The sequence below is a fragment of the Carassius gibelio genome, chromosome B3, assembly GCF_023724105.1.
Source record: "Carassius gibelio isolate Cgi1373 ecotype wild population from Czech Republic chromosome B3, carGib1.2-hapl.c, whole genome shotgun sequence".
Classification (NCBI taxonomy): Eukaryota; Metazoa; Chordata; class Actinopteri; order Cypriniformes; family Cyprinidae; genus Carassius; species Carassius gibelio.
In genome coordinates this window covers 48,660,018-48,687,259 of record NC_068398.1, presented here as the reverse complement: position 1 = coordinate 48,687,259, position 27,242 = coordinate 48,660,018, and the positions used below count along the sequence as shown (strand labels likewise).

General features: G+C 37.9%; 1 protein-coding gene across 7 annotated transcripts in view; it reads left to right on the top strand.

Moving 5' to 3' along the window:
• The first annotated feature begins 3,842 nt into the window (after positions 1 to 3,842).
• Positions 3,843 to 27,242, top strand: part of LOC127952314 (gastrula zinc finger protein XlCGF57.1-like) — a 41,395-nt gene continuing 17,995 nt past the window's right edge. For 2 of the 7 annotated variants that reach the window (XM_052550705.1, XM_052550699.1), the window contains exons 1-2: positions 3,843 to 4,001; positions 16,409 to 16,842. In XM_052550705.1, coding sequence (XP_052406665.1) covers positions 16,482 to 16,842 — 361 coding nt within the window. In that variant the 5' untranslated portion in view covers positions 3,843 to 4,001; positions 16,409 to 16,481. The other 5 variants (XM_052550704.1, XM_052550702.1, XM_052550701.1 and 2 more) reach the window with 5 other exon arrangements.

The window sequence follows — 27,242 nt, the reverse complement described above, 5'->3', positions numbered from 1 at the left end:
GGAGCACTTCATGCTTCCATCTGCTGTAAAGCTTTATGGAGATGAAGATTTCGTTTTTCAGCACGACCTGGCACCTGCTCATAGTGCCAAAACCACTGGTAAATGGTTTACTGACCATGGTATTGCTGTGCTCAATTGGCCTGCCAACTCTCCTGACCTGAACCCCATAGAGAATCTGTGGATATTGTGAAGAGAAAGTTGAGAGACGCAAGACCCAACACTCTGGATGAGCTTAAGGCCGCTATCGAAGCATCCTGGGCCTCCATAACACCTCAGCAGTGCCACAGGCTGATTGCCTCCATCCCACGCCGCACTGAAGCAGTCATTTCTGCAAAAGGATTCCCGACCAAGTATTGAGTGCATAACTGAACATAATTATTTGAAGGTTGACTTTTGTATTAAAAACACTATTCTTTTATTGGTCGGATGAAATATGCTAACTTTTTGAGATAGGAATTTTGGGTTTTCATGAGCTGTATGCCAAAATCATCAGTATTTAAACAATAAAAGACCTGAAATATTTCAGTTGGTGTGCAATGAATCTAAAATATATGAAAGTTTAATTTTTATCATTACATAATAATGAAATAATGAACTTTATCACAATATGCAAATTTTTTGAGAAGGACCTGTATTTGTGGGTCTTGGGATATCTAAAATCCAATGCATATGTGACTCCCAAAAGATAGCAGCAGGCTCTGCTGAGATTCCCAAGATTGCGGAGGACAGTGATTCCCTCAATCACAACTCCAACATCGCTGACTGCCCCATCACTGTCCCGAAGGATGTAGATTCTTATGACCTCCTCTGCCAACTCTGCTTGTACGAAGACGGGTAGATCAGCTGAACCCTACAGGCAAATTTTAAAGATAACTGGTTAGAGCTAACATTCAAACCTGAATGTTACAAGAAAGCGACAAATACACAAAACAAATAGCACCTGAAGAAGCAAACATTCTGTTGGACCATATGATAGGTAAAATCTCAAACAAAGTTTACTAGGGGGAGGAGTTGCAAAAACTAACAGCATTCTTCTTAACAAGAGGACAGGTTAATTTTCTACATAGGGACATTTATTTTTAACAATAAACCTAAAAGAAAAATGAAAAGAGACCAACTGCGAGCTTCTATGCTGTAAATCAATGCTATAGGCTTTTATTGAGGTCCGCATTATTTCAACCAATTTCTTTATAAACATGTTTAATATTTAAGTAAAATGACTAATGCTTTTGAAACAAAAAAACTTGTTTAACTGCACTACTTGAAAAAAAAATATGCATTGCATTAACCCTCACACTCAACCCTTAACCCCCTAAATAATTCTGTGGCTTAATAAATATTACAGTAATATTTAACTTTATTAACTTAATAAAATCTTAATAAAAGTCCTTAATAAAAGCTTTCCTGTAGCTCACACAGTAGAGCGTCGGCGCTAGCAAAAATTGATAAGATTGTAAATGTGTACCTTGAAATGCAATGTAAGTTGCTTCGGATAAAAGCGTCTGCCAAATGCATAAATGTAAACATATAATAATGGACTAAAAATACAACAGTTATTTTTATCTAAAATGTACAGTTATATTTTATCTTTTTTTCCACTAAAACAATTTAGTATTTGACTAACAAATTGTTTATTTATAATACACATAATATATTTGTGAAATGTCTATCAAACTATTTAAGGACAGAAAATTAAACTGATCAAAATTAATATATTTGAACACACTCTTAAGAAATTTAGTAAGCTTACTCAATTAAAACAATGTACCCCTCCCCCAGCCTCCGCTGTCCTTCAATACCCACCAGGTCTGGATTTGTTGTGAAACAGCTGCGGTGACTGGAGTAATGGAATGAAAATTCAGCTTTAATATATATATATATATATATATATATATATATATATATATATATATATATATATATATATATATATATATATATATACATGTATATATATATATATATATTTAATATAAATAGATGGATATATTGCAGCATTTATTACTGAATTACTGTGGGAGGAGTTTCACTGATGATGTGTTGCAGTGAAAACATTGCAGAGATGCATTCATTTTTATAAAGGTGCGCTGTGAAGTCAAACAGTAACATTTTGCTTTTGAGAGCAATGTTGATTGAACTGAATGAGACCATGTCAGATATTCTTGCGTAAAAATTCATTTTAATTTATAAATAAAAATAAATAATAAATAAAAAACTGTACATTATCAGACCTAAACATGCTGAACCACTACATCTACACAGGCAACCCTAGCTGTGATAGGACGTGTGACAGTTCCTGTCCAGAATAACACAGAGGGGCACTTGGCATGCTTCACACATGAATGGAGTGCATTTCCCACACAGCCTGCATTTCTTGCGCCCCTGTGTGGCTTTTTTGTATCAGAAATGGCAACAGGTAAGTGCTGTAGGCTTAATTTGAACATATAGCGTCACAGATTTTGTGCTAGGCAGTTAGTTAAATTTTATACTGGCTTTTAAACAAAGACACGCATTCAACAACAGTTCTCAGTACAAACATAGAAACAATCGCACAAACGCATAAAAGTCAATAAATGTCAATATAGATAAATATTAATGAAGTCTGACACATGAAAACGTCAATAGATTTTGATCAGGGTGTGATGATGATGATGATGGCTGATTTCAGTGAGAGGATGAAGATCTTGGTGAAGACTCTGGTGAACTGCTTTTACAAGGACCTCTGTGTACAAAATAAAACCCTGTCATTCAGCCAGACATTTGTGAGAGGTTTCTGTCACACAGTACATTTACAATATTTGTCAGTTGTTATTTACTTTGATTTATGGAGTAAAGTGGATTTCTTAACCTGATGAACTAAAAGTACTTATGTCAAAATAACAGAGCAATAACATATTTTACATCTATGCTAATGCATATTCTTTGTAATAAAAGCGTTCTCAATAAAGAATTCTGCTGAAGATTACCCAAGAGTCTCCTGGTCTTTGTTTCCAACACATCCTTTCATTAAAAAGACATATTTCTGCTATTGTAGACTCGTTTTGTATGAAAGCTATAGACAGGCACAAACTGGTGCTTAATGCAAGTGTAATTGTCCACATTTACAAAATCAGCTGTTGATGTTCGGCCATATATGTAAATGTGTCTTTATGTCTAGAGACAAAAGAGTGAGGTTAATCAAAGAGTCGTCCCATCAGTCTGATTGTGTATCTTTGTAAAGACACTGATGAATGACCAGAAAACAAACTTGAACTTTAAGTTTTATTTTTCAGCAAACACAAAACAGCTTTAATCAAAGTGTTAAACCAGGCATTTCAACACCCCAAGGATGCTTTACAAAATAACAGAAGGAATTGGCAAAAAATACACCAGACAAACAAGTGTTGACAAAGAACTACAGATAATTAACAACAAGAGGTCATGCAATCATAAGATGAACATCAATTATGTCAAGAAGGTGCTCATACAGACAGAAACTGGGAACTTGAGAAGCAGAAGGGTAAATTAGTTATTTAGGGAACAAAGTTAATCGATGAGTTTTAAAGTTTAGGCTTAGGTCTGGAGAGAGGAGACCGCCGTTTTTAAGCAGTTTTCTATAATTTTAATTGGCTCCACTTCCGAAGATTCACAACTTCAAGGAAACTTTGTTAAACGTGTGCTGTGTAACAGGAAAAAATGCGTTTGTTCTCTGGTTTATGAATGTCCTAAAGACATTTATCATAAACCTGATATTGTTGTCTCGTGGTCTATAGACATAATAACAATATAGCTGGTAACTTCAGAAAGTGAAAAGAGAATAATAACTCTCATCTTCTTCCTAGGGGTTTCCTGATTGGACAGTTATACCGGTCTGAAAACGCCCAGGGATTGGGAAACTCCTCTTTTTTTGTCCTGGATTCAGTGAGAGCTGAGGAACGAATCACTTTCAGCAGAAACCAAGAGTCAACAAAGCTTTCGGACGCAGCTGCAGCGATCTTCTGAGGAGAGAGGAGCAGTTCACGGTATTTCTCATCTTTAAACAACTGCAAAACACACTTTACACTGCATGTTTGAACAGTACATGAGCTAATTTCTGGCTTGTTTTCATCGAGTAAGCTGTTTGTGTGTTTGACTTCGACATTAAGAGCAGCAGCAGGCAGTAAGTAGCTTTAGGTGAGGAAAACATTAAGTTCATTAAGAACTGAGCTATTTTAATGTTTTGTATGCTCGTGTAAATGATGGTTTCGATGTTTGCAGTGATAATGTTGCTGGTAAGCCGCGTTCAGACTGCACGATTTTAGCCCAGGTTTTGTCTTGCCGACATGTTTTGAGAAATCGCCGACAAATGCCCGAAATCACAAGCAAATCTGAGCTCGTTCACGCGAGTGACACTCACGCAGTATGAATGAGCAAAGATCTGAGAGAATCGCCGATGAGTCACTGATGCCCGTGAGATATTTTGCGTGCTAAATATCTGGACCTGTGGGCGATTCAAAATCATGCTGTCTGAAAACTACATCGGCAATGACCGACAGCCAATGAGAGAGCAAGATACAGAGCAGCGGGAGTTCGGGGAGGAGTTATAGACCACAATATCAGCAAGTATGGCTTCATTTCAGAAAAAGGCTTTCTTCTCTGTCTATTTGGACCCATGAAACGGAAGATAAATTAGTATAAATTTAGCAGGAGCACCCGTGTCTGTTTGACGTTTCATCTGAGCTATCCCAGTCTCACGTTAAAACTCCGGTCTTGCACGTGTGATATCGCGTTGTTTCCTTGTCACATCTCGCGTGTGTTTGGTTGTGAAACATAAGGTATTGTTTGTGATGCGCTTCGCCCTGCCTGAAATGTATGCGAGAGTAGGCGGCTGCAGTGAGAGGAGGAATGAACAAAGCGCATGCAAGCCGGACAGATCTCTCTTCTCGTAGTCGATCTGACACCTGTCTAAGATGACTATCGCGGGATTCACGCTAGTGCACAGTGTGGCTAATAGAGTCTGGGATCATGACGTCAGCAACGCAATGCATTCTGGGACTTTAGGACACGGACGCTGCTGTATGTATTGTAAGTGAAAGTGAAGTGACATTCAGCCAAGTATGGTGACCCATACTCAGAATTTGTGCTCTGCATTTAACCCATCCGAAATGCACACACACAGAGCAGTGAACACACACACACACACTGTGAGCACACACCCGGAGCAGTGGGCAGCCATTTATGCTGCGGCGCCCGGGGAGCAGTTGGGGGTTCGAGGCCTTGCTCAAGGGCACCTAAGTCGTGGTATTGAAGGTGGAGAGAGAACTGTTCATGCACTACCCCCACCCACAATTCCGTCCAGCCTGAGACTAGAACCCACAACCCTTTGATTGGGAGTCCAACCCTCTAACCATTAGGCCACGACTTCCCCAAATAATACTTTGTATTGATAATAGACTGTTTTGTTTGCTCTCTACAGCTAAAAAATAAGTTACAATGGTAAAACCTTGTTGTGTAATTAACTGCCATACTCGTACTCATGACCGGCATGGAAAAATAATTTGAATGGAGTGCGATTTTTCAGCTTTCCCGCTGGAAAACCGCACCTTGATCTCAGGTCTCCGAGTTAACAAAGCGGCATCACATAGTTTGGTTAGCAGCAGTAAGAAGGAAAAGAAGGATTGTCCCTTTGGCCTGATATATACACACGTATGTATGTGCATTTATATATATATATATATATATATATATATATATATATATATATATACAGAAATGTACGTTATATAAACAACTTTTTTTTTGGATGTGATTAATCGATTGGACAGACTTACATTAAATGTTACCTATGCATGAACCACATCTTCTGCATTATCAGTGTTATGCATATTGCATACCACCTGTTACAGTAATAAACAGCAAAATTGATAAATTCTGTATCTCTTTATTTGTGCATCATAACGCACTGAGGTTAATTTGTACAGTTTACAATAACGCATATTAAAAAGTAAAGGGGACGTGTAACTCGCTCGTTGACGCGGAAAATGTGTAGGTTCTGCACCCATCCATTTGTAAATTTATCATTTTTAAACTGATCAGAGGTGTACGCTCTGACACTACAAACAAGGTTAGAAAACACATTGGGGAAAGTTACGAGCGGCAGCTCTTAAAGATCATCCGACCATTCTTTGTGTTCGTGCAGATTGAGTTCGTTGATTGTCTTGATTTTTTTCTGAATACCGTATCTTTTCTTCCTTGAGTTTTTCTTTATATGTAATCTTACACTTGATCTGTTTGTAATGTCACTTTCACTTTTACTGATAAGCGTGTCCTCAAAAATGGCCGTGACTACCCAGAATGCAATACGCAGTGACGTAGTTTCCCAAGCTCTATAGGGCTTGGGCGTCGTGACGTCATTACTTGGTGTGGCCACCACGTTGACAGCCTCCTTTACTGCTACTCGGGCTACTGCGCAGTGTTTAGACATACTCCCTCTCATCCTTGTGTCTTAATTTGATTAATTAAAAATCTATTTCAACCATGGTAAACCGTTGCTGTATTGTGGAGTGTAACAGCGCAACATATAATCGCCATGGGGAAAATAAAGTGAGAATGGATTAACTTTACACCGCTTTCCTGCTTGGAGGCGCGACGAAGACCATAACATCTGAATATTCCTTTTATATAGCTTAAGTCAACATTGAAAATAAGGGAAATTTCTTGGGTTACTCATCCAAAATACGGGAAATTTCAACATTCATCTTTTTTTTGCTATTCGGGTCAATATCACTGTAGGGTGCCTTTTGGTGTTCTGAACATAAATAACTCATTTGCCTTGATAACTCAACACACAAATGACTATGAAAGGTGTGTTATATTAGGCTAAGTTTTTTTATTCATAACAGAAGCATTACTTGGCTCTTTAGATACATTTTCAATATTTTCTTTAGTTTTGTATGAGAGGATGTATGTTGTTTTGCTATGTCCCAGGCACTGCTCATTAAATTTGAATGAGAGTAAAATAGTCAAATCAAAAAAAAAAATTGTTTTCCTATTAATAGTTTGTTAAATAAGATATTACTCAAATTGAGTGTATTGATCATTTTGTAATAAAAACAATATTTTTATTTAATAAAAAAAGAAGAGTTTTTCCATGTCCCTTGAATGGTTGTCCACCCTGTCGTATTGCAGAATCTGTCCCTTTAAGAAGAGGCCATCACCATTAGTGACATCATTACAACAGATTTTTTTTATATCTTAAGTGGCGGGAATTTCAACTGCTGAGGTGAGTAGCAGCTGACTTTTCAACTGACAAATTTTCATCATATAAGTTTGCTTACTTGTTTTGCCAAAGCTTAACATGTCCACCCTGTCGCCATAAAATATACAGGAAGTGATTAAAATACAATATTTTCAAAGTATGTAAGTTTAAATATACCAAATTCTCTTCAACAACCAGACTAACTATTTAGCTAGTCACAGTTTGTTGTAAGCTAATAAGCTAATTGAAGCTCAAAAATGTCCACCCTGTCGTTGTTACAAAATGTCCACCCTGTTGGCCACTTAAACTCGATGGGGTGGACATACACATGACAGGGTGGACATCTGCTGTAGATAATAGTTGTAATAAAAAAAATATCAATGTGATTGAGAATGTAATTATATATTTATTTTATAAGTTGAATAAATGTTTCATTGTCATATTTTGTCATGCGTTTTGGGTTCTGCTTTATGTGTCCACTCCGTCGTGGGCTCGACAACCCTATTATCTTGGTATTTTTAAATAATATTTTAAATAATAATGTAATTATACCTATATAATCCATTGTGCTAGGTGTGGGGGCAATAACATGCAAACAAAAAACTGCAGCCAAATATTCAAATATTTCTCCAAATAATAAAAAAATACATGTGCGAATTGTATGAGTTTCTTTAAAAAAGCAGGGTTTACATAAAATCTTTTATGTATTTATAATTTGAAAGCAAACAAATAACCCTGTTTAGGAAAGGACATCATACCTTTCAGAAAGTATAATTTGTATCTTAAAGGGGGGGTGAAATGCTTGTTTTCACTCAATATCCTGTTAATCTTGAGTACCTATAGAGTAGTACTGCATCCTTCATAACTCCAAAAAGTCTAAAGAGAAAGATAGTCTGTACCGATTTTTCCCGGAAAAACACGAGCGCCTAGAGGTGTGACGTGTGGGCGGAGCTAAAGAATCACGAGCGCCAGTAGGCTTTTGAGTTGAGAGCATGTGGAAGCTGTGACACAGATCCAGAGGCTGAAATTTAACAAGAGCAGCATCAGCAAAGGTGGTATGCTATGTAGTATGTACTGAAACTGTATATATTTGCTTGGCGGTTTTGGAAAATGACTAAGTTCCACTTTGTCGTCCTTTTTTTTTTTTTTTTTTTTTTTTTTTAAGCTGTACATGTGGAAAGTGCAGTTTGATGACAACATCGCATGTTGTTTACTTGATGTGCTTACGCGCTGATAGCTAAGTTAACAACACAGAGATATTTGAAGCAGTTTTACTCACCGCATGTGGTTCCAACACACAATCGTGACCCTTTTCCGTTGGGATTGCATTATCCTTAAGAAATAAACGATGTGCAATCCGAAATACAGGGAACAAACAAAAACACTTGCACAACTCCGTTGATTCTCTGTAAAAATAAACTCCATCCACTGGTCCCTTAATGCTGTTTCTCTTTTGGTAATCTGTGCAGGGTTGTCTTGCCCTGGCAACCAAAAACACACTTATTTGTGACTTTTTGCGACGCTCTCGCTCTGATCAGGCTGTGCTCAGCTTCTCAGTGCTCTGCTATAACAGCTGTTTCGCTGGAAGGGCAAGGATTAGCAACAGGACAACAGCATAGAGACTTGACAGATCCAATTGAAGAACTAACGGGATGTTTTACAGGAAAATACCCATCCATTTGTGAACTGTACATGAGACTAAAATGACTTGTAGCTTCGGAACTATTCTGAAGTGTAGGTGCTCACAAAACAAACATGGTAGCCGAAGATATCTATTATGCAAAAGTGCGGCAGCAAGTCTCCGTCGGTACTCCACGCGTTTCCACCGAAATTACCCGGAACATTTTTACCAGGAACTTTTTCCCTCCAGACCTGTTGCTTTCTGCGTTTCCACCACGGTGTAAAGTACCGGGAAGATTAGGCAAATGACTGGTGACGTAGGTCCGCGCACGTTCCTCAATACAAAGTACCGCTGATAAAAAAAGAAAAGAAAAAAGTATGCTGATTTTGGACGTGCATCATCGGTAGTTAGTTCAGACTTTGTGCATTCGACTGGGGAGTGTGATGTCTGCAATTACGCAAGTCCGGTAAATCTATAAACAGCAGCGTAACTATATATATATTATACTTGTAACTTCAGTCAGCTCGTCTTGGCTACTGCAATTTTCCCTACTGTATATTTACAATAAAACGAAATAGGATATAAAATACCACTGCCTCCTTTGGTTTTCATTTAAGCATAATAACAGCTGCAGAAATGTACTTAGTTCAGAGATTTGTATATGCAGCCATTACAATAAAACAAAATATTATATAAATTTGCCTTTTTTATTTTCATTTTAACATATAGATAAATTGAATACAGACCAAAGAAAACCTGTTAGATTTACCCCGCAGCTCAATTATATTTTATGTTTAACCACTAAAGACACATTAGAGCCAGCGGCACATATCAGAAGGTCTATCCCAGGAGAGGCTGCTCTCTGTGGATACATTAGGACTGAGCTCCCGCTGATCGAGTGGAGCTCACAGTCGCAGAGATCGGCGAAACACATTTTTAAATAGGCGCTGTCTATATAAATAAACATCAGATTTGAATTTTAAACCACTACATTCTCGCCTGAAATACTTTTAAAATTACATTTCATGACACAATAACAGTAAAATTTTGAAAATGTTGATCCGAATAAATGGTGTTTGAACTCAACCAATGCTGCGTGATATCAACCAATCAGAATGTTTAGCGCCAAAGTCCCGCCCCCGAAAGTTCCGGAACTCTGAAAAAGTACCACCTTGCCAGCAGGGACTTTCTGAGGGGCATTTTTTTACCCGGAACTTTATTTAGTTCCTGGTTCCTGCGGTGGAAACACACCAAGTACCAGGCCAAAGTCCCTAGTTCCTGGGTAAAGTTCCTGCGGTGGAAACGCGGCTTTAGTTGGGAATTTCATATGGATCCAAACTGTTAATAGTGCCGATTTTGTCCACATACCGGTCCCTGGCATCCATATTTAGCGTATCCCTATAAATCCCACAACCTTTTCACGATTTTGCCATCTTTTCTCTTTCTCCTAACTCTGCTTCTTCTTGTTCGACTTCATGTATGTTTACATTCGCGAGGCTGCCAGCAGGACCGCCACGTCCCAGAATGCAAAGCGGCGCCCAAGCCCTATAAACAGGATGTAATTCAAGTTCTGTTGCTTTTATATGAAAATAAACTAAATGAACAAGACCCATTTAATTACATACCAAAGACGTGTTGATGATGATATTAGAGTTTTAAAATCAAACATTTTAAAAGAGAACATTACATCACAGTTGTTTAAACCAATGAGCATAAAGCTGTGTCGCCAGCAAGTCGTTTACCATCGTGCTTTTGATCAATGCAGTCAGTGGAGAGGAACTGCGCCCGACTGCAGAATCCGACACGTGCGCCTTGCGCTCGCGAGAGATTTTTGATATACGTCAGCATGACATCAGAGCAAGGCGGACGTCAGTCGGACACATTTCTAACCGGCATGCATCATAAAGAATAACTAAACCTTAAAACAACTTTTTTTTAGTTAATGATCTGTAAGAATGGGGGTTTATTAGTGCTGTTCATTGATTTGAGTAACTCTTTGGACATTTGAGTATAAAGTGTTTTTATTCTACAATATATGGTGTAAAAAAGTGTTGCCCTCTTCAGGTTGAACGGTGGCTACTGCAGTTGATTTTTCCTATCGGATGCAGTGGCAGGTGATGTAAGCAGTTTCCAGCTCACCACGCCCCTTGGTACGAGCTACCACACCCGTGGGAGTATAAAACCATCTTGTTCCGTCAAAATCACTGTACTGAGTCAGGAGTTGGAATTGTGAGTATTGAAACCGATCAGGATAGAGTATTTTAGCATCTATTTAGCATAGTATTTACAGGTCCTTCTCAAAAAATTAGCATATTGTGATAAAGTTCATTATTTTCCATAATGTAATGATAAAAATGTAACTTTCACATATTTTAGATTCATCGCACACCAACTGAAATATTTCAGGTCTTTTATTGTTTTAATACTGATGATTTTGGCATACAGCTCATGAAAACCCAAAATTCCTATCTCAAAAAATTAGCATATCATGAAAAGGTTCTCTATACGAGCTATTAACCTAATCATCTGAATCAACTAATTAACTCTAAACACCTGGAAAAGATTCCTGAGGCTTTTAAAAACTCCCAGCCTGGGTCATTACTCAAAACCGCAATGATGGGTAAGACTGCCGACCGCTGTCCAGAAGGCCATCATTGACACCCTCAAGCGAGAGGGTAAGGCACAGAAAGACATTTCGGAACGAATAGGCTGTTCCCAGAGTGCTGTATCAAGGCACCTCAGTGGGAAGTCTGTGGGAAGGAAAAAGTGTGGCAAAAAACGCTGCACAACGAGAAGAGGTGACCGGACCCTGAGGAAGATTGTGGAGAAGGACCGATTCCAGACCTTGGGGGACCTGCGGAAGCAGCGGACTGAGTCTGGAGTAGAAACATCCAGAGCCACCGTGCACAGGCGTGTGCAGGAAATGGGCTTCAGAGAAGCAGCACTGGACTGTTGCTCAGCCAAAGTTCTTTTTTCGGATGAAAGCAAATTTTGCATGTCATTCGGAAATCAAGGTGCCAGAGTCTGGAGGAAGACTGGGGAGAAGGAATTGCCAAAATGCCTGAAGTCCAGTGTCAAGTACCCACAGTCAGTGATGGTCTGAGGTGCCATGTCAGCTGCTGGTGTTGGTCCACTGTGTTTTATCAAGGGCAGGGTCAATGCAGCTAGCTATCAGGAGATTTTGGAGCACTTTATGCTTCCATCTGCTGAAAAGCTTTATGAAGATTTCGTTTTTCAGCACGACCTGGCACCTGCTCACAGTGCCAAAACCACTGGTAAATGGTTTACTGACCATGGTATTACTGTGCTCAATTGGCCTGCCAACTCTCCTCACCTGAACCCCATAGAGAATCTGTGGGATATTGTGAAGAGAAAGTTGAGAGACACAAGACCCAACACTCTGGATGAGCTTAAGGCTGCTATCGAAGCATCCTGGACCTCAATAACACCTCAGCAGTGCCACAGGCTGATTGCCTCCATGCCACGACGCACTGAAGCAGTCATTTCTGCAAAAGGATTCCCGACCAAGTATTGAGTGCATAACTGAACATAATTATTTGAAGGTTGACCTTTGTATTAAAAACACTTTTCTTTTATTGGTCGGATGAAATATGCTAACTTTTTGAGATAGGAATTTTGGGTTTTCATGAGCTGTATGCCAAAATCATCAGTATTAAAACAATAAAAGACCTGAAATATTTCAGTTGGTGTGCAATGAATCTAAACTATATGAAAGTTTATTTTTGTATCATTACATTATGGAAAATAATGAACTTTTATCACATTATGCAAATTTTTTGAGAAGGACCTGTATATAGTTACTTAGTTTTATTTTATTTAGATTTATCTGTATTTAGTACAGTGGTCAGGATGGTATGTAGCGAGTGTTGCTGGTTGCAACAGCAAAGCTGGACTGCATAGTTTTCCAGCAGACTTGAAAATTAGGCTCCAGTGGTTGCATGCGCTTAGCCTGAAAGACCGTGAATTCCCGCCTAGAGCTGGAGTGTGCAAACTGCATTTTACACGGGGTTGCCTTTCCAACGCAATGGAGGTGAAAATGGGCTTCTCCACACAGCTTGTGCTGAAAAGTTTTTTTTTTTTTTTTTTTTTTACTTTTCGCTGAAGTATCTCATGTGAGGTGAAGTGAGTTACTTTGAGCTTATAAGTACCTACACTAGTAAAATACTAAAAATAAATGCTCAAAAATGCCTACCAGAAGTGTTTTATTGAAATGAGTCCATACATCAATATCTCTAGGTAAATTATCCATTGTTTTGTTTGCTTCCAAACCTCATAAACATTGAGGAAAGCACTCACAAGCACAGGTTATGAGCGCCCAAGACACTAAAGGTCTTAAGTCAAGTAATAAAACTGTAAATATAATAATTTCTCAATTCAAAATAAAATATTATTGAATCCATCTCTGATAATCCAGAGTTGCTATGGTCGCGCAGGTTTGTTTATGCATTAAACTCGTATCCAAGAGAAAAACATGTCATTCCCTCAACATAAGAAGTTGTGGCCACGAGAAATGGATGTTGTTCCCTCAACATAACATCTCGAAGCCAAGACATAAGGATGTCGTTACCTCAACAAAATGATCTCGTGGCCACGAGTTAATATGATGTTCCCACAAATTAATATCTAGTGGCTAGGCATGCAAAGATTAATTGACTATAGGTTTATATCGATTTAAGGCTGTCGATGGTCGGTTAACTGATTTAATGTTGGGCTGTGTGCGACTAGGCCTGGGACGGTATTGTATTTTTCTTACCGCGGTTGAAAAGCAATAAATTCCCACGGTATAGCGGTAAACCGCAACTACCACCCCCCCCCCCCCCCACGCCACCGTGATCGATGGACTTTCACTTTCGCACACACACACGGGAGGCAAATGAATTTAAGGAACAGGTTGATTTCACTTTTTTTTTTTTTTTTTTTTTTACATTTAGAACATGAACATTTAGAACAGAAATGGAATGATGTCTGAAATACAAATTCTGCAAAACGAAATAATAGGCGAGGTTACCCTAGCCATCATATTTTTGGGGGGCGATATCAGATCTGATCGCAATTCACAACAGAGATCTGAAGATAGAGCATCATAAAAAAACACAAAAACATTTTTATTTATCGTATTGCTCAGTAATAGATATTAATTTGCATGTTTATTTTCCATATTTTTACCTTCAGATTAGGCTACAGTCTTCGTTATCAAACAATCACTTAAACTATAACGACTTTTGCGCACACAGGCTAAGGCAATTGAGCATAAGGAACACGTTTATTTAACATTTATTATTTCACATTTAGAATAAGAACATTTAGAACAGAAATTATGTCTGAAAAAAAAAGTGCTGGCTAAACGAAATGCGCTATGGTTTACATCCCAGCCTTCATATTTTTTTTGCTAGAAAAACTAGCATGTTCACTTTGTCAGGTTTAAGGGAGGCCCTGAAAGACGTAACGACGTTACCTGCAGCACTGAACACACGTTCTGAGGGAATGCTTGTAGCGCAAATGGTCATATATTTCGGGCGGGGACATTCAACATCTCCTCCATGAGCTCATCCTGCACCTCGTCAGAAATGTCAATATCCTTATACTTAGGGTTCCATCAAAACGGCAGACATTTTTCCTTTCTATTTTAATATTTATATAGATCATACGTGTGCGCTTTTTTGTCTCAGTGGTTAATGAAGGCTATTTAACGAAGGCATATAGAGTAATATAAATATGTAGACATATAGGCCAAATTAATATAAATATTTAAAAATCTATAATATATATAAATATTATTTATTATATATTTTTACATATTTATATTTATTTAGCCTACATCTCGTGTGCGCTTTGGTCTCAGTGTGGTTCAAGGCTATAATTTAACGAATGCTATTTAATTTAACAAAGTGTCACTGCTCACAATATTGTGGTTGTTTTTTTACTTGCAAATAAGATAAATATAAATAATATTTATAAATAAGATAAATATAAATAATATTTATAAGTAAATAAAAATAATATTTATAAGTTAAAAAAAAAAAAAAAGACCTGTGTCCTCAGGTTGGACGTATTTGAACGTGATACTGGAATCTTTTTGTAGCAAATTCTACAAATGGGCTCATTAAAATTGCCTGGAAGTCCTTTTTCATCAGGTTCAAAGCCAAAATGTGCCCATATTGGCGACGTGACATTTGGCTTTGCCACCAAGTTAGCCCTCTCTATCATGTTTTGATGGAATAGTATCTTAAATGCGCAACCACGTGAGAGAATTGTGTTAAGCAGAATAAGCACGTGCAATTAAAAACTGAGGTCCTGCTTTTTTGGCTTTCTCATGAGTCTTCCGCCTGTATTTTATGCTTTAGTAAAATGAATATATAGGCTACAAGACATTACACAGGTACTCTAGTCAATACAAATGGATGGTGCATAGATACATTTTTAATCTATATTAATCTCCCTGTAATCTTGGAATTAATCTAGATTAAAAAGGCTCATTTGACTTCTGCCGAAGGCATTCAGATGTGCAGGCCAATGTGTGTTTTTTTATTTTTTATTTTTTTGTGCTGTGATGACGGTTACAGGTTTAGACCCGCGGTAGGCGTCACGTGACCGCGGTAATGCGGTAACCGTCCCAGGCCTATGTGCGACACGTACGCAGAACACGTGTAAGCGGCTATGAGTGACGTTGACCTTATATAAATGCATCATCATTCATTGACAATGTACTAGCTAAACTTTTAATGTGATTTTAAACTTTAAAAGTACATTAAAATGGAAACAACATAAGTTGTTCAACATGAAAAGCAATAGAAACGTAGTAACTAAGTAATTTCATCAGTTAACTGCACTTCTAAAACACATTAGTTTGTTTGACAAACACAATTAAACTTCAGCGGAAGAAGATTAGTTTCCCATTTTCCCATTTACCATGTTTACTACACACAGTAAGAGATGTGATTAAAAGTGAAAGATAATAAAATAAACCTGTGAAACCGGCAAACCAGAACAAAGCCACATTAATGAAGGCTATATATCTTGAACGGCATCCAGAGGCATGGTCACGATCTAATGTTTTCCCAACCCTGAAAAAGTTGTATATACTAGCAATTCAAACTTGCATCGCAGTCTGTTCATTATGAAAATAAAATGCAGTCAACCAAACATTTAAAAGGTTACACAGGTCAGTTTCAAGAGAATAAATGATGCCCACTGCTTTGGGTGTGTGTGTGTGTGTGTGTTTGTGGTCACTGCTGTGTGCACTTTGGATGGGTTAAATGCAGAGCACAAATTCTGAGTATGGGCCACCATACCTGGCTGTATGACACGTCATTTTCTTTTTTTCCTCCTCTCGCCGCTTCACTCTCCAGTCCAGTGTGTGGCGCTAAACACATTTGTTTGACAAACACAATTAAACCTCAGCAGAAGAAGATTATTTCACTGCGCTCTGTTTTTTTTGTTTCGTGATGCTGGTTTAATACAAACTGTTAAAAAAAGTTGTTTCTGTCGATAAAGAAATACAGTTTTTGAGTTGGGTCAATAAATACCTTTTAATATTCTCATCCTCACAGTTGTGACTACGTTTTGAAGCAAGCAGGAATATCAGGAGGAGTGTCATCTGAACTGAGATCTGCTGCTGTGAAGATGGAGTTTGTTAAAGAGAAGAGTGAAGAACATATGAGTGAACCAGAAACCCGGGGAATAAAACACGAGGAACCAGAAACCCAGAGAATAAAACACGAGGAACCAGAAACCCAAAGAATAAAACACGAGGAACCAGAAACCCGGGGAATAAAACACGAGGAACCAGACACCCGGGGAATAAAACACGAGGAACCAGAAACCCGGGGAATAAAACACGAGGAACCAGAAACCAAGAGAATAACTCGCGGGGAGCCAGAAAGCCGGGGAATAAAACTTGAGGAGCCAGAAACCAAGATAATAACCAGAAACACAGAGAATAAAATGCAAGGAGCCAGGAGAATAAAACACGAGGAACAACGAGGTTGGTGTATATTTTGCATTCATCCTTAAATTTTAATATTTGTGGTACATACTAAGACGTTAACTACCATGAAATTGTCTTAAATCCTTGTTTTAAAATTCTTATGGAAATGTAACTTCACTGACACTGAGGAGATCTAATTATTACTTTAAATAGACTTTATTTTTGCTTTTTGAAAATAAGGAAACTGTATTGAACTCAGAGCCTGGGGAGAATGAATAAGTTTTTACACTAGCAGTAGAAACCAGCGTGGTAAAGTTAGTTTAAGGTTCAATGTTCGCCAGACATTGGCTTTCATGTGCCACTACTCTATAGAGTCTACAAAGATACCACTACCACAATTAGTTTTAACAATATGCAACAACTTTATATCAACGTTAAAATATTATTTAAAAACCAAAATGTGTATTGTAGCAGCAAATTTAAACCGGAGAAAGCTTTGACGTGCAATAGCGGCAATTGATGCGTAAGGGACCGTCTGACAGTTTCACCAATTGGGTTTAAAACGTCCAATTTATTTGAACTAACATGACTTCTAACATTTAAAATAAAACATTGCCAAACTGTAAGCCCTGTATAACTCAAAGTGATTTACTACAGGTGGAGTTTTGACAATACCTGCCTTCATATATGCAGTACAGTAAACACTTACGTAAAAAAAAACTACTGTAAATACCCAAACTGCTGTTCAAGGTGGTAGTACATTCGTAGTGTCCAGTCTGACTTACTACAGGTGAAGGATTGCCAATATATCTCTTACTGTACATACAGTACATATTTCATACAAAACAATTACTTCAAATCTGTCTTACTGTACATACTGTACTTAATTATTCTTGGAAGAAAATACTGTAATTCATTTTTTTTTTTCTTATTCCAAAGGCTGTAGAAAGTTTGTACATACAAGACTGACCTTCTACAGGTTCAACTTTTCCAATATCGTCCTTACTGTATTTTTTCATGCTCCAAAGGCTGTAGTAAATTTTTAGTTACAATACTTATTACAGGTGAATTTTTGCCCATATCTCCCATTACCGTACATACAGTACCTAATTATTCTTTAAAAACAATTACTGTAAATAACCAATGGGGTTTTTATGTCCCAAATGTTGTAGTACATTCCTAGTGGCCAGACTGAGTTACGACAGCTGAAATTTTGCCAATATCAACCTTACTGTACATACATTACCGTAATTGTTTTCTAAGAATGAATATGTAATCAACCATAAAGGCTTTATGTCGCAAAGGTTGTATTATGTTTATAGTTACAAGACTGACCTACTACAGGTGAAAGTTTGCCAATATATCCCTTATCTTCGCTTACCTTACAGTACATAATTAATCTTTGAAAACAACTACTGTAATTGACCAAGAGTTTTTTCACTGTCCAAAGGTGTATGTTTGTAGTTACAAAACTGGTTTACTACAGTTGAAATTATGCCAGTATCAACCTTACTGTACACGCAGTACATAATTCATTTTCAAAACCAATACAAATCACAAAATTGATCAAAAAGTTTTTTTTTTGGTCCATATTGCAAAGCCTAAGTTCTCACGTAGTTCTTCCCCTTAAGACTGATCACTCAACTTATAACACGCACTATATGGTGATGACGACGTAGAAGGACGACGTGAGAACCACTATGTAAAGTTCGCTCTGCCGCCTTATTATTTTCATGCACTCCGCACTATAATGTCATCCATGCAAAATACATAGTTTTGGCTGTTACAAAGTCTCCATCCAGAAACAGATGTACATCTTCTGCAGATATAAGGTATTTCATTGCAATTTAACAAGTAATCTGAATGATCTATATTGCCGCTTTTCCACTGCATGGTTCGGTACGGCACGGCACGCTTTGGCGTTTTTCCACTGCATGGTACGGTACGGCTCGGTTCAGTACAGTACGGCTCAGTTATGGCGCATTTCCACTGCATGGTACGGTACGGCTCGGCTCGCTTCGGCTCACTTTAAATGGTACCACCTCTGTTGAGGTTCCAAGCGTACCGTACCGATACTAAAATGTGACGTGAAAACACTGCAGATCACTGATTGGTCAGACAGAATCGTCACTACCAGCGTCATTGTATTTGCGACACGAGACACTAAAACCCGCTAGATTTAAATAGCCAGACAACAGCCAACGGGGTAGCACCTGTTTTGACAGTATTTACTTGATAAAAGAATTTTTAAAATTTCAAAAAAGAAATGGCTGAATCGTGGTCAGTGGACGAGGTGCAGACGTTCCTCTCGTTGGTTGCCGAGGAGCGGATCCAGAAGTAGCACAGCTCTTCACTTTATTGACCATCTATACTGGTAAAGCTTTATCTTGTTTTTTTTACATTTATGCCAATTCAATTATTATTTAGATGTTCTGGATTTGTTATTGTTGCTAGATTGATTTGTGTTGCTGTAATTTGTGCATTAACAAACATTGTACAAACTTTTTTTTTCAGATGCACTGTCTACGATTGACTCATTAGCACTTTCTCCGTGCAGTGATGCCTCAACGTCCCAACTGGTGATAGCAGCGTCACCACCAGCACGACCGTCGACACCAGCAACCTCCAGCAGGACACCAGAGCGTGTGGTACCAGGTATGAAATATGACTAAAACACTTAATGTTACAGATCATATATTTAGACTAAGCTTACCTAATCCTTTTCTTATATCGTTTTGAAAGCCTGCACTAAAATTGGATATTTCATGAAATCCTGTTGCTCACCATAAATCCATTATTGCTAGCTACTGTAACTTTGATTAGTTCACACTGTAGATCATGGGGTTGTTAATGAACAGTTCTTTCATAAATTAATTGACGATATGTGATAAGCTTTATTTTTCCTCTCAATTTTTTTTTTTTGATTTTAGCAAAAACCTTTAGAAAAAAAATCACAATTGTAACTTTTCTTTCTTTGTGTCTAGGCAAGAGGAAACGGAACATGCACCATCAGGAGCATCTTGCCTTTTTAAGAGAGATGCAGGTGACTGATATTCTACAGCAGAAACTGAACCGGGAAAGGAGGGAGCAATATTTGCAGATGGCAATAGATGAGGCCCGGCAAGCAAGGGAGCAGGAAGCGGCCTTAAGGAGGGAGGAAAATGCACAAACGGCTGCATTCAATCAAGCCTTTCTCAACATCATGGGGATGCTTGTACAGGCGATGAGTAACAGAACAGAACAGTGACAGAACTGACAAGAACAGAACACTCTGCCCGACTAAAACCTCCCTAGTCCATACTTCACGGAAATAGTTATTTTTTTTACTTGTTTTTCCTCTGAATGTTTTTATACTACATACATTTGTGCACAACATTTAAAGTTTGCTTAGTGTACATTTTTTACTTTTAAATGTTTATATATGTCTTTATATACATTTTTTGCACTACAGACATTAATACTTTGTTTAACGTTTGATCTGTTTACATTTTTCTTTAATAAAATTTACTAGTCAAAAGTGTACTTTCCTTTTTAATGGTGCATGTGGATTAGAGCAACAGGTATCATCAAGCTAAATGTCACAATTTAAAAGATTAATAGTACACTTTTACTTAAAACTCACTTTAAACCGCTATTGAGTTTTTGTATCATATTCTGCTCGTGGTTTAAAATAGTGTTTGGGCATTAAATGAACAAAAATGCTATTCTGTATGGCAAAATATTTAAAAGAACATGTGATAATTATTTCTCCAAATGTGCTAACAATTGGATAAGAGCCCTGATGAATGCTGTATATTTCATGTCAGTGAACACAAACCCAAGTGCATTATGAGTGATAATTCCCATTCAAAATATCAAATGTTACAGATTAATAATTTTGCACTCCTGGAATAAATTAAGAATTTAATGTCACTACAAAGCAGATTTATCATAAACCGTGGCCAAAGCTGGAGTCTTGCATCTTTATAATGATGCTACTTATTATTAATATTATATTTATAATATTTATAATATTATATTTAGAGCCTCACAGACATCCCTGCCCTCCTCTACAGGCTGTGCCAGTCCCAGCACAGGCTCTGCTGCTGAAGGTGGATCCCATGCACTCTCATAGGCCTCTCCATGACTCTCACAAAGGTTATGTAGAGCACAGCATGTCAGCACCATAGATTTCACAAGGTCGACCGCACAGTCATTTCTTTTCATAAGGCAACACCATCTTCCTTTTAATCTACCAAAAGCATTTTCCACCAATATACGTGCTCTGGAGATTTTCATGTTGTAGATCGGCTGTGATCCATCAATAGCACTGTGGAAGTCCCAATCTGTTCTTTCAACTTAGGCAGCCATTTCCTTAAACCTCTCCTGATCTGGAAAACGAATTTGTTCTGGTATCAACAACGTCTCTGCTGCAGCACAGAACTCCTGAACACACTGACACACAGTTGAAATGCTTGCTCCAAAAAGATGTTCAACACTTCTGTACTCAGAGCCGGTAGCAAGCTTCCACAGTGCAATGGCTACTCTCTTCTTTAGAGGTACACAGACACGGAAGTTTGTGTCCTGTCTCTCCATCGCAGGACGCAGTTTGTTGCACAAGTAAATAAAGATTTCTTCCGACATTCGTGTTTGTAAACCCAGGAACAATCACACCCCACCACTCCAACAAGCTCTGTTAAATGTCCAAACAGATGGTCTTGCAAAATATGATACATCTGAAATATGATACTTTGCAAAATATGATACATCTGAAATACACAGAGTACACATTTTAATACATAAAATTGTTAGCTAGATTCATTATATGCTTTGTGACAATACAGCGATTGAGACCCTAAACAAGATTAGCTTACCCTCGTGCGCCGTCGGGCAAATCGAGTGATGTCGTCATCTTCGCTTTGTTGTAAGAGTTCCCAGACTCTTTTGGTTTTTTTTGCAGTAATTTGTTTTGCTGTCATCAGCCTCATTTTTAAAACATTTCTCCATCTTGAAGTTAAAAACATCCACATGCCGAGAATCAAGAACACCATCCCCTCGATAGGCTCCATTGTTCCTGTGTTGTGCGTTTGAAATATGGCGCGTTTAGGATGATGTCATGACAGTAGAGGCGGCAACTATGAACGATCAGTCCCACCCGTTTTGAAGCGGTACTAACTGCAGTGGAAAAGTAACCGAGCTAAAGGGAATCGAACCGTGCTGTACCAAGTTGAGTCGTACCAAGCAGTGGAAAAGCGAAGCGAGCCGAACTGTACCAAACCGTACCATGCAGTGGAAAAGCGCCATATATGTGCAATATTTAAAACAAGCCCTAACTACTGAGTTTAATGCCACAATCATGGCCGTAGCCAGGCTTTGAAAATTAGTGAGGTCCAGGAGGTTTCTATAACCCCCTTAATATAAAATTGTGTTATAACAACCCCTATAAATACAACTATTTATATACCCTAACACTTGAAAAGAGACAATTTAGATGTTTTTGGAGGGATGCTCATTTCTAAATCTTACCCTATTTATTGCATCAAAGTTTGTTATTACTATTGTTATGTGGTGGGGTAGGGATGAACTCAGGAACAGACGGGAAGTACAACACAAGATTTATTTACACGAAAAAAGGGGAAAACAAAACCCACGAGGGGGAAAACAAGGACTAGGGCAGATACAAAATAACTAAACAGGACTGTGTTGGCACGATAAACAAAGACTCAAAACACAAGAACACTAACTACAAATAAACACTCACGGATATACAAAGACTTCTCAAAGGGGTGACAAGGATACACTCTCTCACGAGGCTGACAAGTATAAACACATATGAGGTACAATCACAAGTAGGAACAATCTCAGTGTGGAACAATGAACCGACAAAAGACAGAGCACACTAGGAGATCTAAATAGGGGAACTAATTAAGACACAACAGGTGGCACAGATAGGGCAATCACGACAAGACTAGGATAACAAGGGGGGCGGGGCAAGGGGACGAGACAACACAAGCACATGGCCCAAAGACAAGGCCATGTGCTTGTACACAAAACACGGGTCTGTCATGATCCTGCCTCAAGACTAGAGAAAAGTCAGGACATGAAGGCAGAATCATGACAACTATATTTATGGAGTGGATAATTTTATCAATTTTTATCACAAGTTTTAGTACAAGTTTGATTACAAAAGACATCAATTGACAATCAGCTCCAGTGGTACGTTTGTCATACACATTTTGACATGATCAACCCGGGTTCGAATCTGGCTTTTGGCAAAAAAAATTAAACGCTTGCCAAATTTCAAATCACATCAGAAAAGCAGTTATTTTCAATGAAAATTAAGTAAATAATCAAAATAAGGGTAGGCGCAGGAAGGGCTTTATTGTCCCAATAAGGTGGTGTTGGGAACTCAGAAATGAAGACCAGGAGACTTTTGGGTAATCTTCAGCAGAATTGTTTATTGAGAACACTCTGCGTGGCGCTGCAGTCATCAAAAGTCTGTCCAGTCATTTATACATTGTAGATTATATACATTTCTAGGAGGAGGGATACATGGAGGTGGAGACCATTTAAACAAAGCATGCAAATGGAATCAGTAAAGTGCCTGACACTGGCATCTTCCCAGCCTTGATCTAATCAGCATAACAGTGTCATTTAAATACAGAGGTGCCTGATAGTATCACCCGTACCTTCACATTATCATAGAAATAAAGGCACAGCTGTGCCTTGAGTTAAGCAGGCACTTTTATGTTGGTACATTGCCCTATATTTAGGATGTGCATGAAGACAAAAGGTTAATGTCTCAGGAACCTGCTCTGCTTGACTTGATCATCTCAGAATGTCATAATCTTAACCTAAGAATTTAAAAACTCAAAGTACATACTATTACATTTGAAACTTGATTTAACATAGTACAGATTTGTAATCCCACAGTGGCAGCCATTTAATTAGACTCAATAAGTTATTGCATACTGTTTTATAATGTACTACAATACTGAGGTGCAGATAATCGCCACTATTTGCAGTGAGTAGTATAAATGGCAGAAAAACTATTTTTTTGATTATTGGTGATTCCATAGGCTCTCTCTCATGCACTTGTGTGGTTTAAAACACCCAATAGTTATGCTATGACAAAAACAAAGAGTCTCTCTCTTGCTCCACCCATGCACGATAATATCATGTATCATCGATCTCACGGACTGACGATATGACGATTTGAAAAATTACCATATCGCCCAACACTAGCTTGGGAGCGCAGAGGTAAATTGTTGCCGCTCCACTCTGCTCACATACTCTAGTGTGAGACGTGAATCTAAATGTCCATGTGTAAAGATGCTGCGCAGCGCAAATCCATGAAAGAATGTTCTGAAGTGAGGTAAACTTCAACAGAGTAGGGAGCAAGGAACACTGCATAGGGACCATGTCAATGTGAACAGTTCATGCACGGAGCTCACTTCTAACAAGCTGATCATTTGAATAAGATGTGTTAACAAAAGCCCCTTTCACACTGCATGTTGGTCCCAGAAAATTGCCGGAACATTGCTGTATTGCCTTCTGTGTGAATGCAAACACGTCCCGGGATTGATTCCGGGACCTGGCAAATGGTAAATGGACTGCATTTATATAGTGCTTTCAACAGACTACATGGCCATCCAAAGTGCTTTACAATTTGCCTCACATTCACCCATTCACACACACATTCACACACCGACTGCGGTGTCACCTATTCAAGGTGCCATCCAGCTCGTCGGGAGCAGCTGGGGTTAGGTGTCTTGCTCAAGGACACCTCGACACTTGGTCAGGTGGAGCCGGGGATTAAACCACCAACCTTCCAGTTTGTAGACAACCTACATGAACCACTGAGCCACTGCCGCCCCATTAGTAACATTGCCAGGTTCAGTCCCAGAATGAGTTCTGTGTGAACAAAAGCCAGAACTAATGCTGTAAAGGGTGTGTCATAGTGATGATGCATGTTACCGTGCAACTATTTAAGTGTGTGTTTTAAATGCAGATCAACATTCACAACAAAAAAATGTTGAGATCATAGCTTAAATGAAAGTTACATCCTGGTGTCGGGTCTGTACGGGACTTTTACTGGTTGTGTGTGAATGCACGAGCACATTCCGGGTAATCACTTCCAGTGTGAAAGGGGGAAAATCTAGCGACCCGGGAACAATTGCCGGGGCACATTACCTGTGTATTTTCTGGAATCGCAGTGAGAAAGGGGCTAATGAGAGACGTGTGAAATAAGCTGGGGGCGCAAGGACTGGAATTTGAGAACTGCTGACCTAAAGGAAGTGTTCTTAATAGCAATGCTGTTGTGATCACTGGGGTTTATTAAGCTATTATCATTTTGACATATCTTTTCTTTATTTAAAGGCTGAAATGTGAGGTTTACCTTTTTATTAAACTTTTTCAAAGCTTTATTTGAAAATTTACATTTGATATTTTGAATTCTTGAATGCTATTAAACTGTTGTAAGTCAAGTTGTCTTTTAAAATCGGGACATCATTGGTAATGTTATTGTTTTAGTGATTATGCAAACAAGAATTCATTTAATTTATTTTTATTTATTTTTATACATAAAACTTAGTTAAGTGATTTGTGTATGTACTTTTTTAACATCTCTAGCACATTATAACAATACTGTGATAATACTGATAACCGTGATGAGACATTTTCATACCGTTACTTCCCTATTCCCAACACTGCAGACTATTTTTGATAATTACTCTTGTTGTAACTCCTTCCTGGGAGTTGGTGGGTTGGTATAAACATTTTCTCTGTAATTGGTCACCATAGTCTTTGCTTAGGCTTTTTTTGTTACTAAATAACTTATAAACATTTAAAAATAGCCTGTACGATTAAATTCTCATTACCAAAAAAAGAAGTTCTTTCTACCGCAACTGGCCTTAAATTGTTGTGGTAAGTGAGAATGGTGTTGTAGAGGATGAGGTGTGTTAGCATGTTTTGCTAACAACCGAGAAGCCATGATGATTTAGCCAATTTTTTACTCAATGTATATAATCAGACATTAATGAAGTATATTTTTATATAGTTTTTTTTTTTAATGTGTAAAACTACCCATTTTGGCAATGATAATCAATTTGTCGTGTACACTTTCTGACAAGGGAATTTGTAACTTTAACAATATGAAGAGATCTGCCTAGCTATTTTGAAGGTTCAGCCACATGTGTTGCATAATTTAAAATCAAGATTTATCTAAAAAACAAATTGTGTGTATAAATGGTCCTCAAAAAATGTTGCGGAGGATGTGTTCATCAGTCATGGACACTGTATTTTTCCACTTGTATCATTATTATACATAAATTCAGTCTGTCATTTTTCTGTCATGTAAAAACATCTAGCATAACATAAATTCAGACACAGCTGGACGCATTGCGGTAATGAGAATTTAAGCAGAAAATGCAATAAAATACAAAAATAATTAATTCCTATGTTGAAATTACTCTTTGCGTAAGGTAGAGAACAATATTGTCTAAATTGCATATTTAATATTTAAAATAATTAGTGCCATGGCATTTCAACAGATTCATGAGATTGACCCAATCAGTGATCTGTGATGTGCAATTATTTTGGTTCAGTCAGATTGTATTTGTCTCAAAGTGTTCAATGTTTTAATGTGTGTGTGTGTGTGTGTGTGTGTGTGTGTGTGTGTGTGTGTGAATCAGTGACCAAACTAAACTTTGTTTCTCCCAATGATATGAATGTAGTGGGTCCCACTTTATATTAGGTGGCCTTAACTACTATGTACGTACATAAAAAATAAGTACAATGTACTTATTGTGTTCATATTGTTTTGTAAAACACTTTTGCTGCTATTGAGGTGGCATAGGGGTAAGGTTAGGGAGAGGGTTGGAGGTATGGGTAAGTTTAAGGTTGGGTTAAGGTGTAAAGTATGGGTCAACAGTGTAATTATAAATGTAATTACAGAAATTAAATACAGATGTAATTACATGTTTTTTTTTAAATATAAGTACAATGTAAAAACAAGTATATACAGAATAAGTACATTATACTAAATTATTAATTACAATCTAAGTACATAGTAGTTAAGGCCACTTAATATAAAGTGGGTCCATGTAGTGTGTTGTTTAAATTGTTAAATTAAAGAAAGTGATCAAAGAACAAACCTTGTTTGCTGGAGCTGTCCATGTGTAGTGTTTCTTTACAAAGTGATGTTACCATCTATTGACCTGTCAGCATAATGCAGTGTTTTTATTTCAAATGCGCATTCTTATTCTTTGGTTTGGGTTAAACTAATTTATGTTACTTTATTGGAACAGCAGCTATGCAAATGATGTCTCTATTTGTTTCTCTGTTTTGCCACGGGATTTACATAACTATACACAAGCTCCCGTCTGGATCTAGAGCACCTGAGAAGAGATGATGCTGACCCTCAGAGGACCTCAGATGATGCTAACCCTGAATCAACATACAGATCTTACAATGTGGTT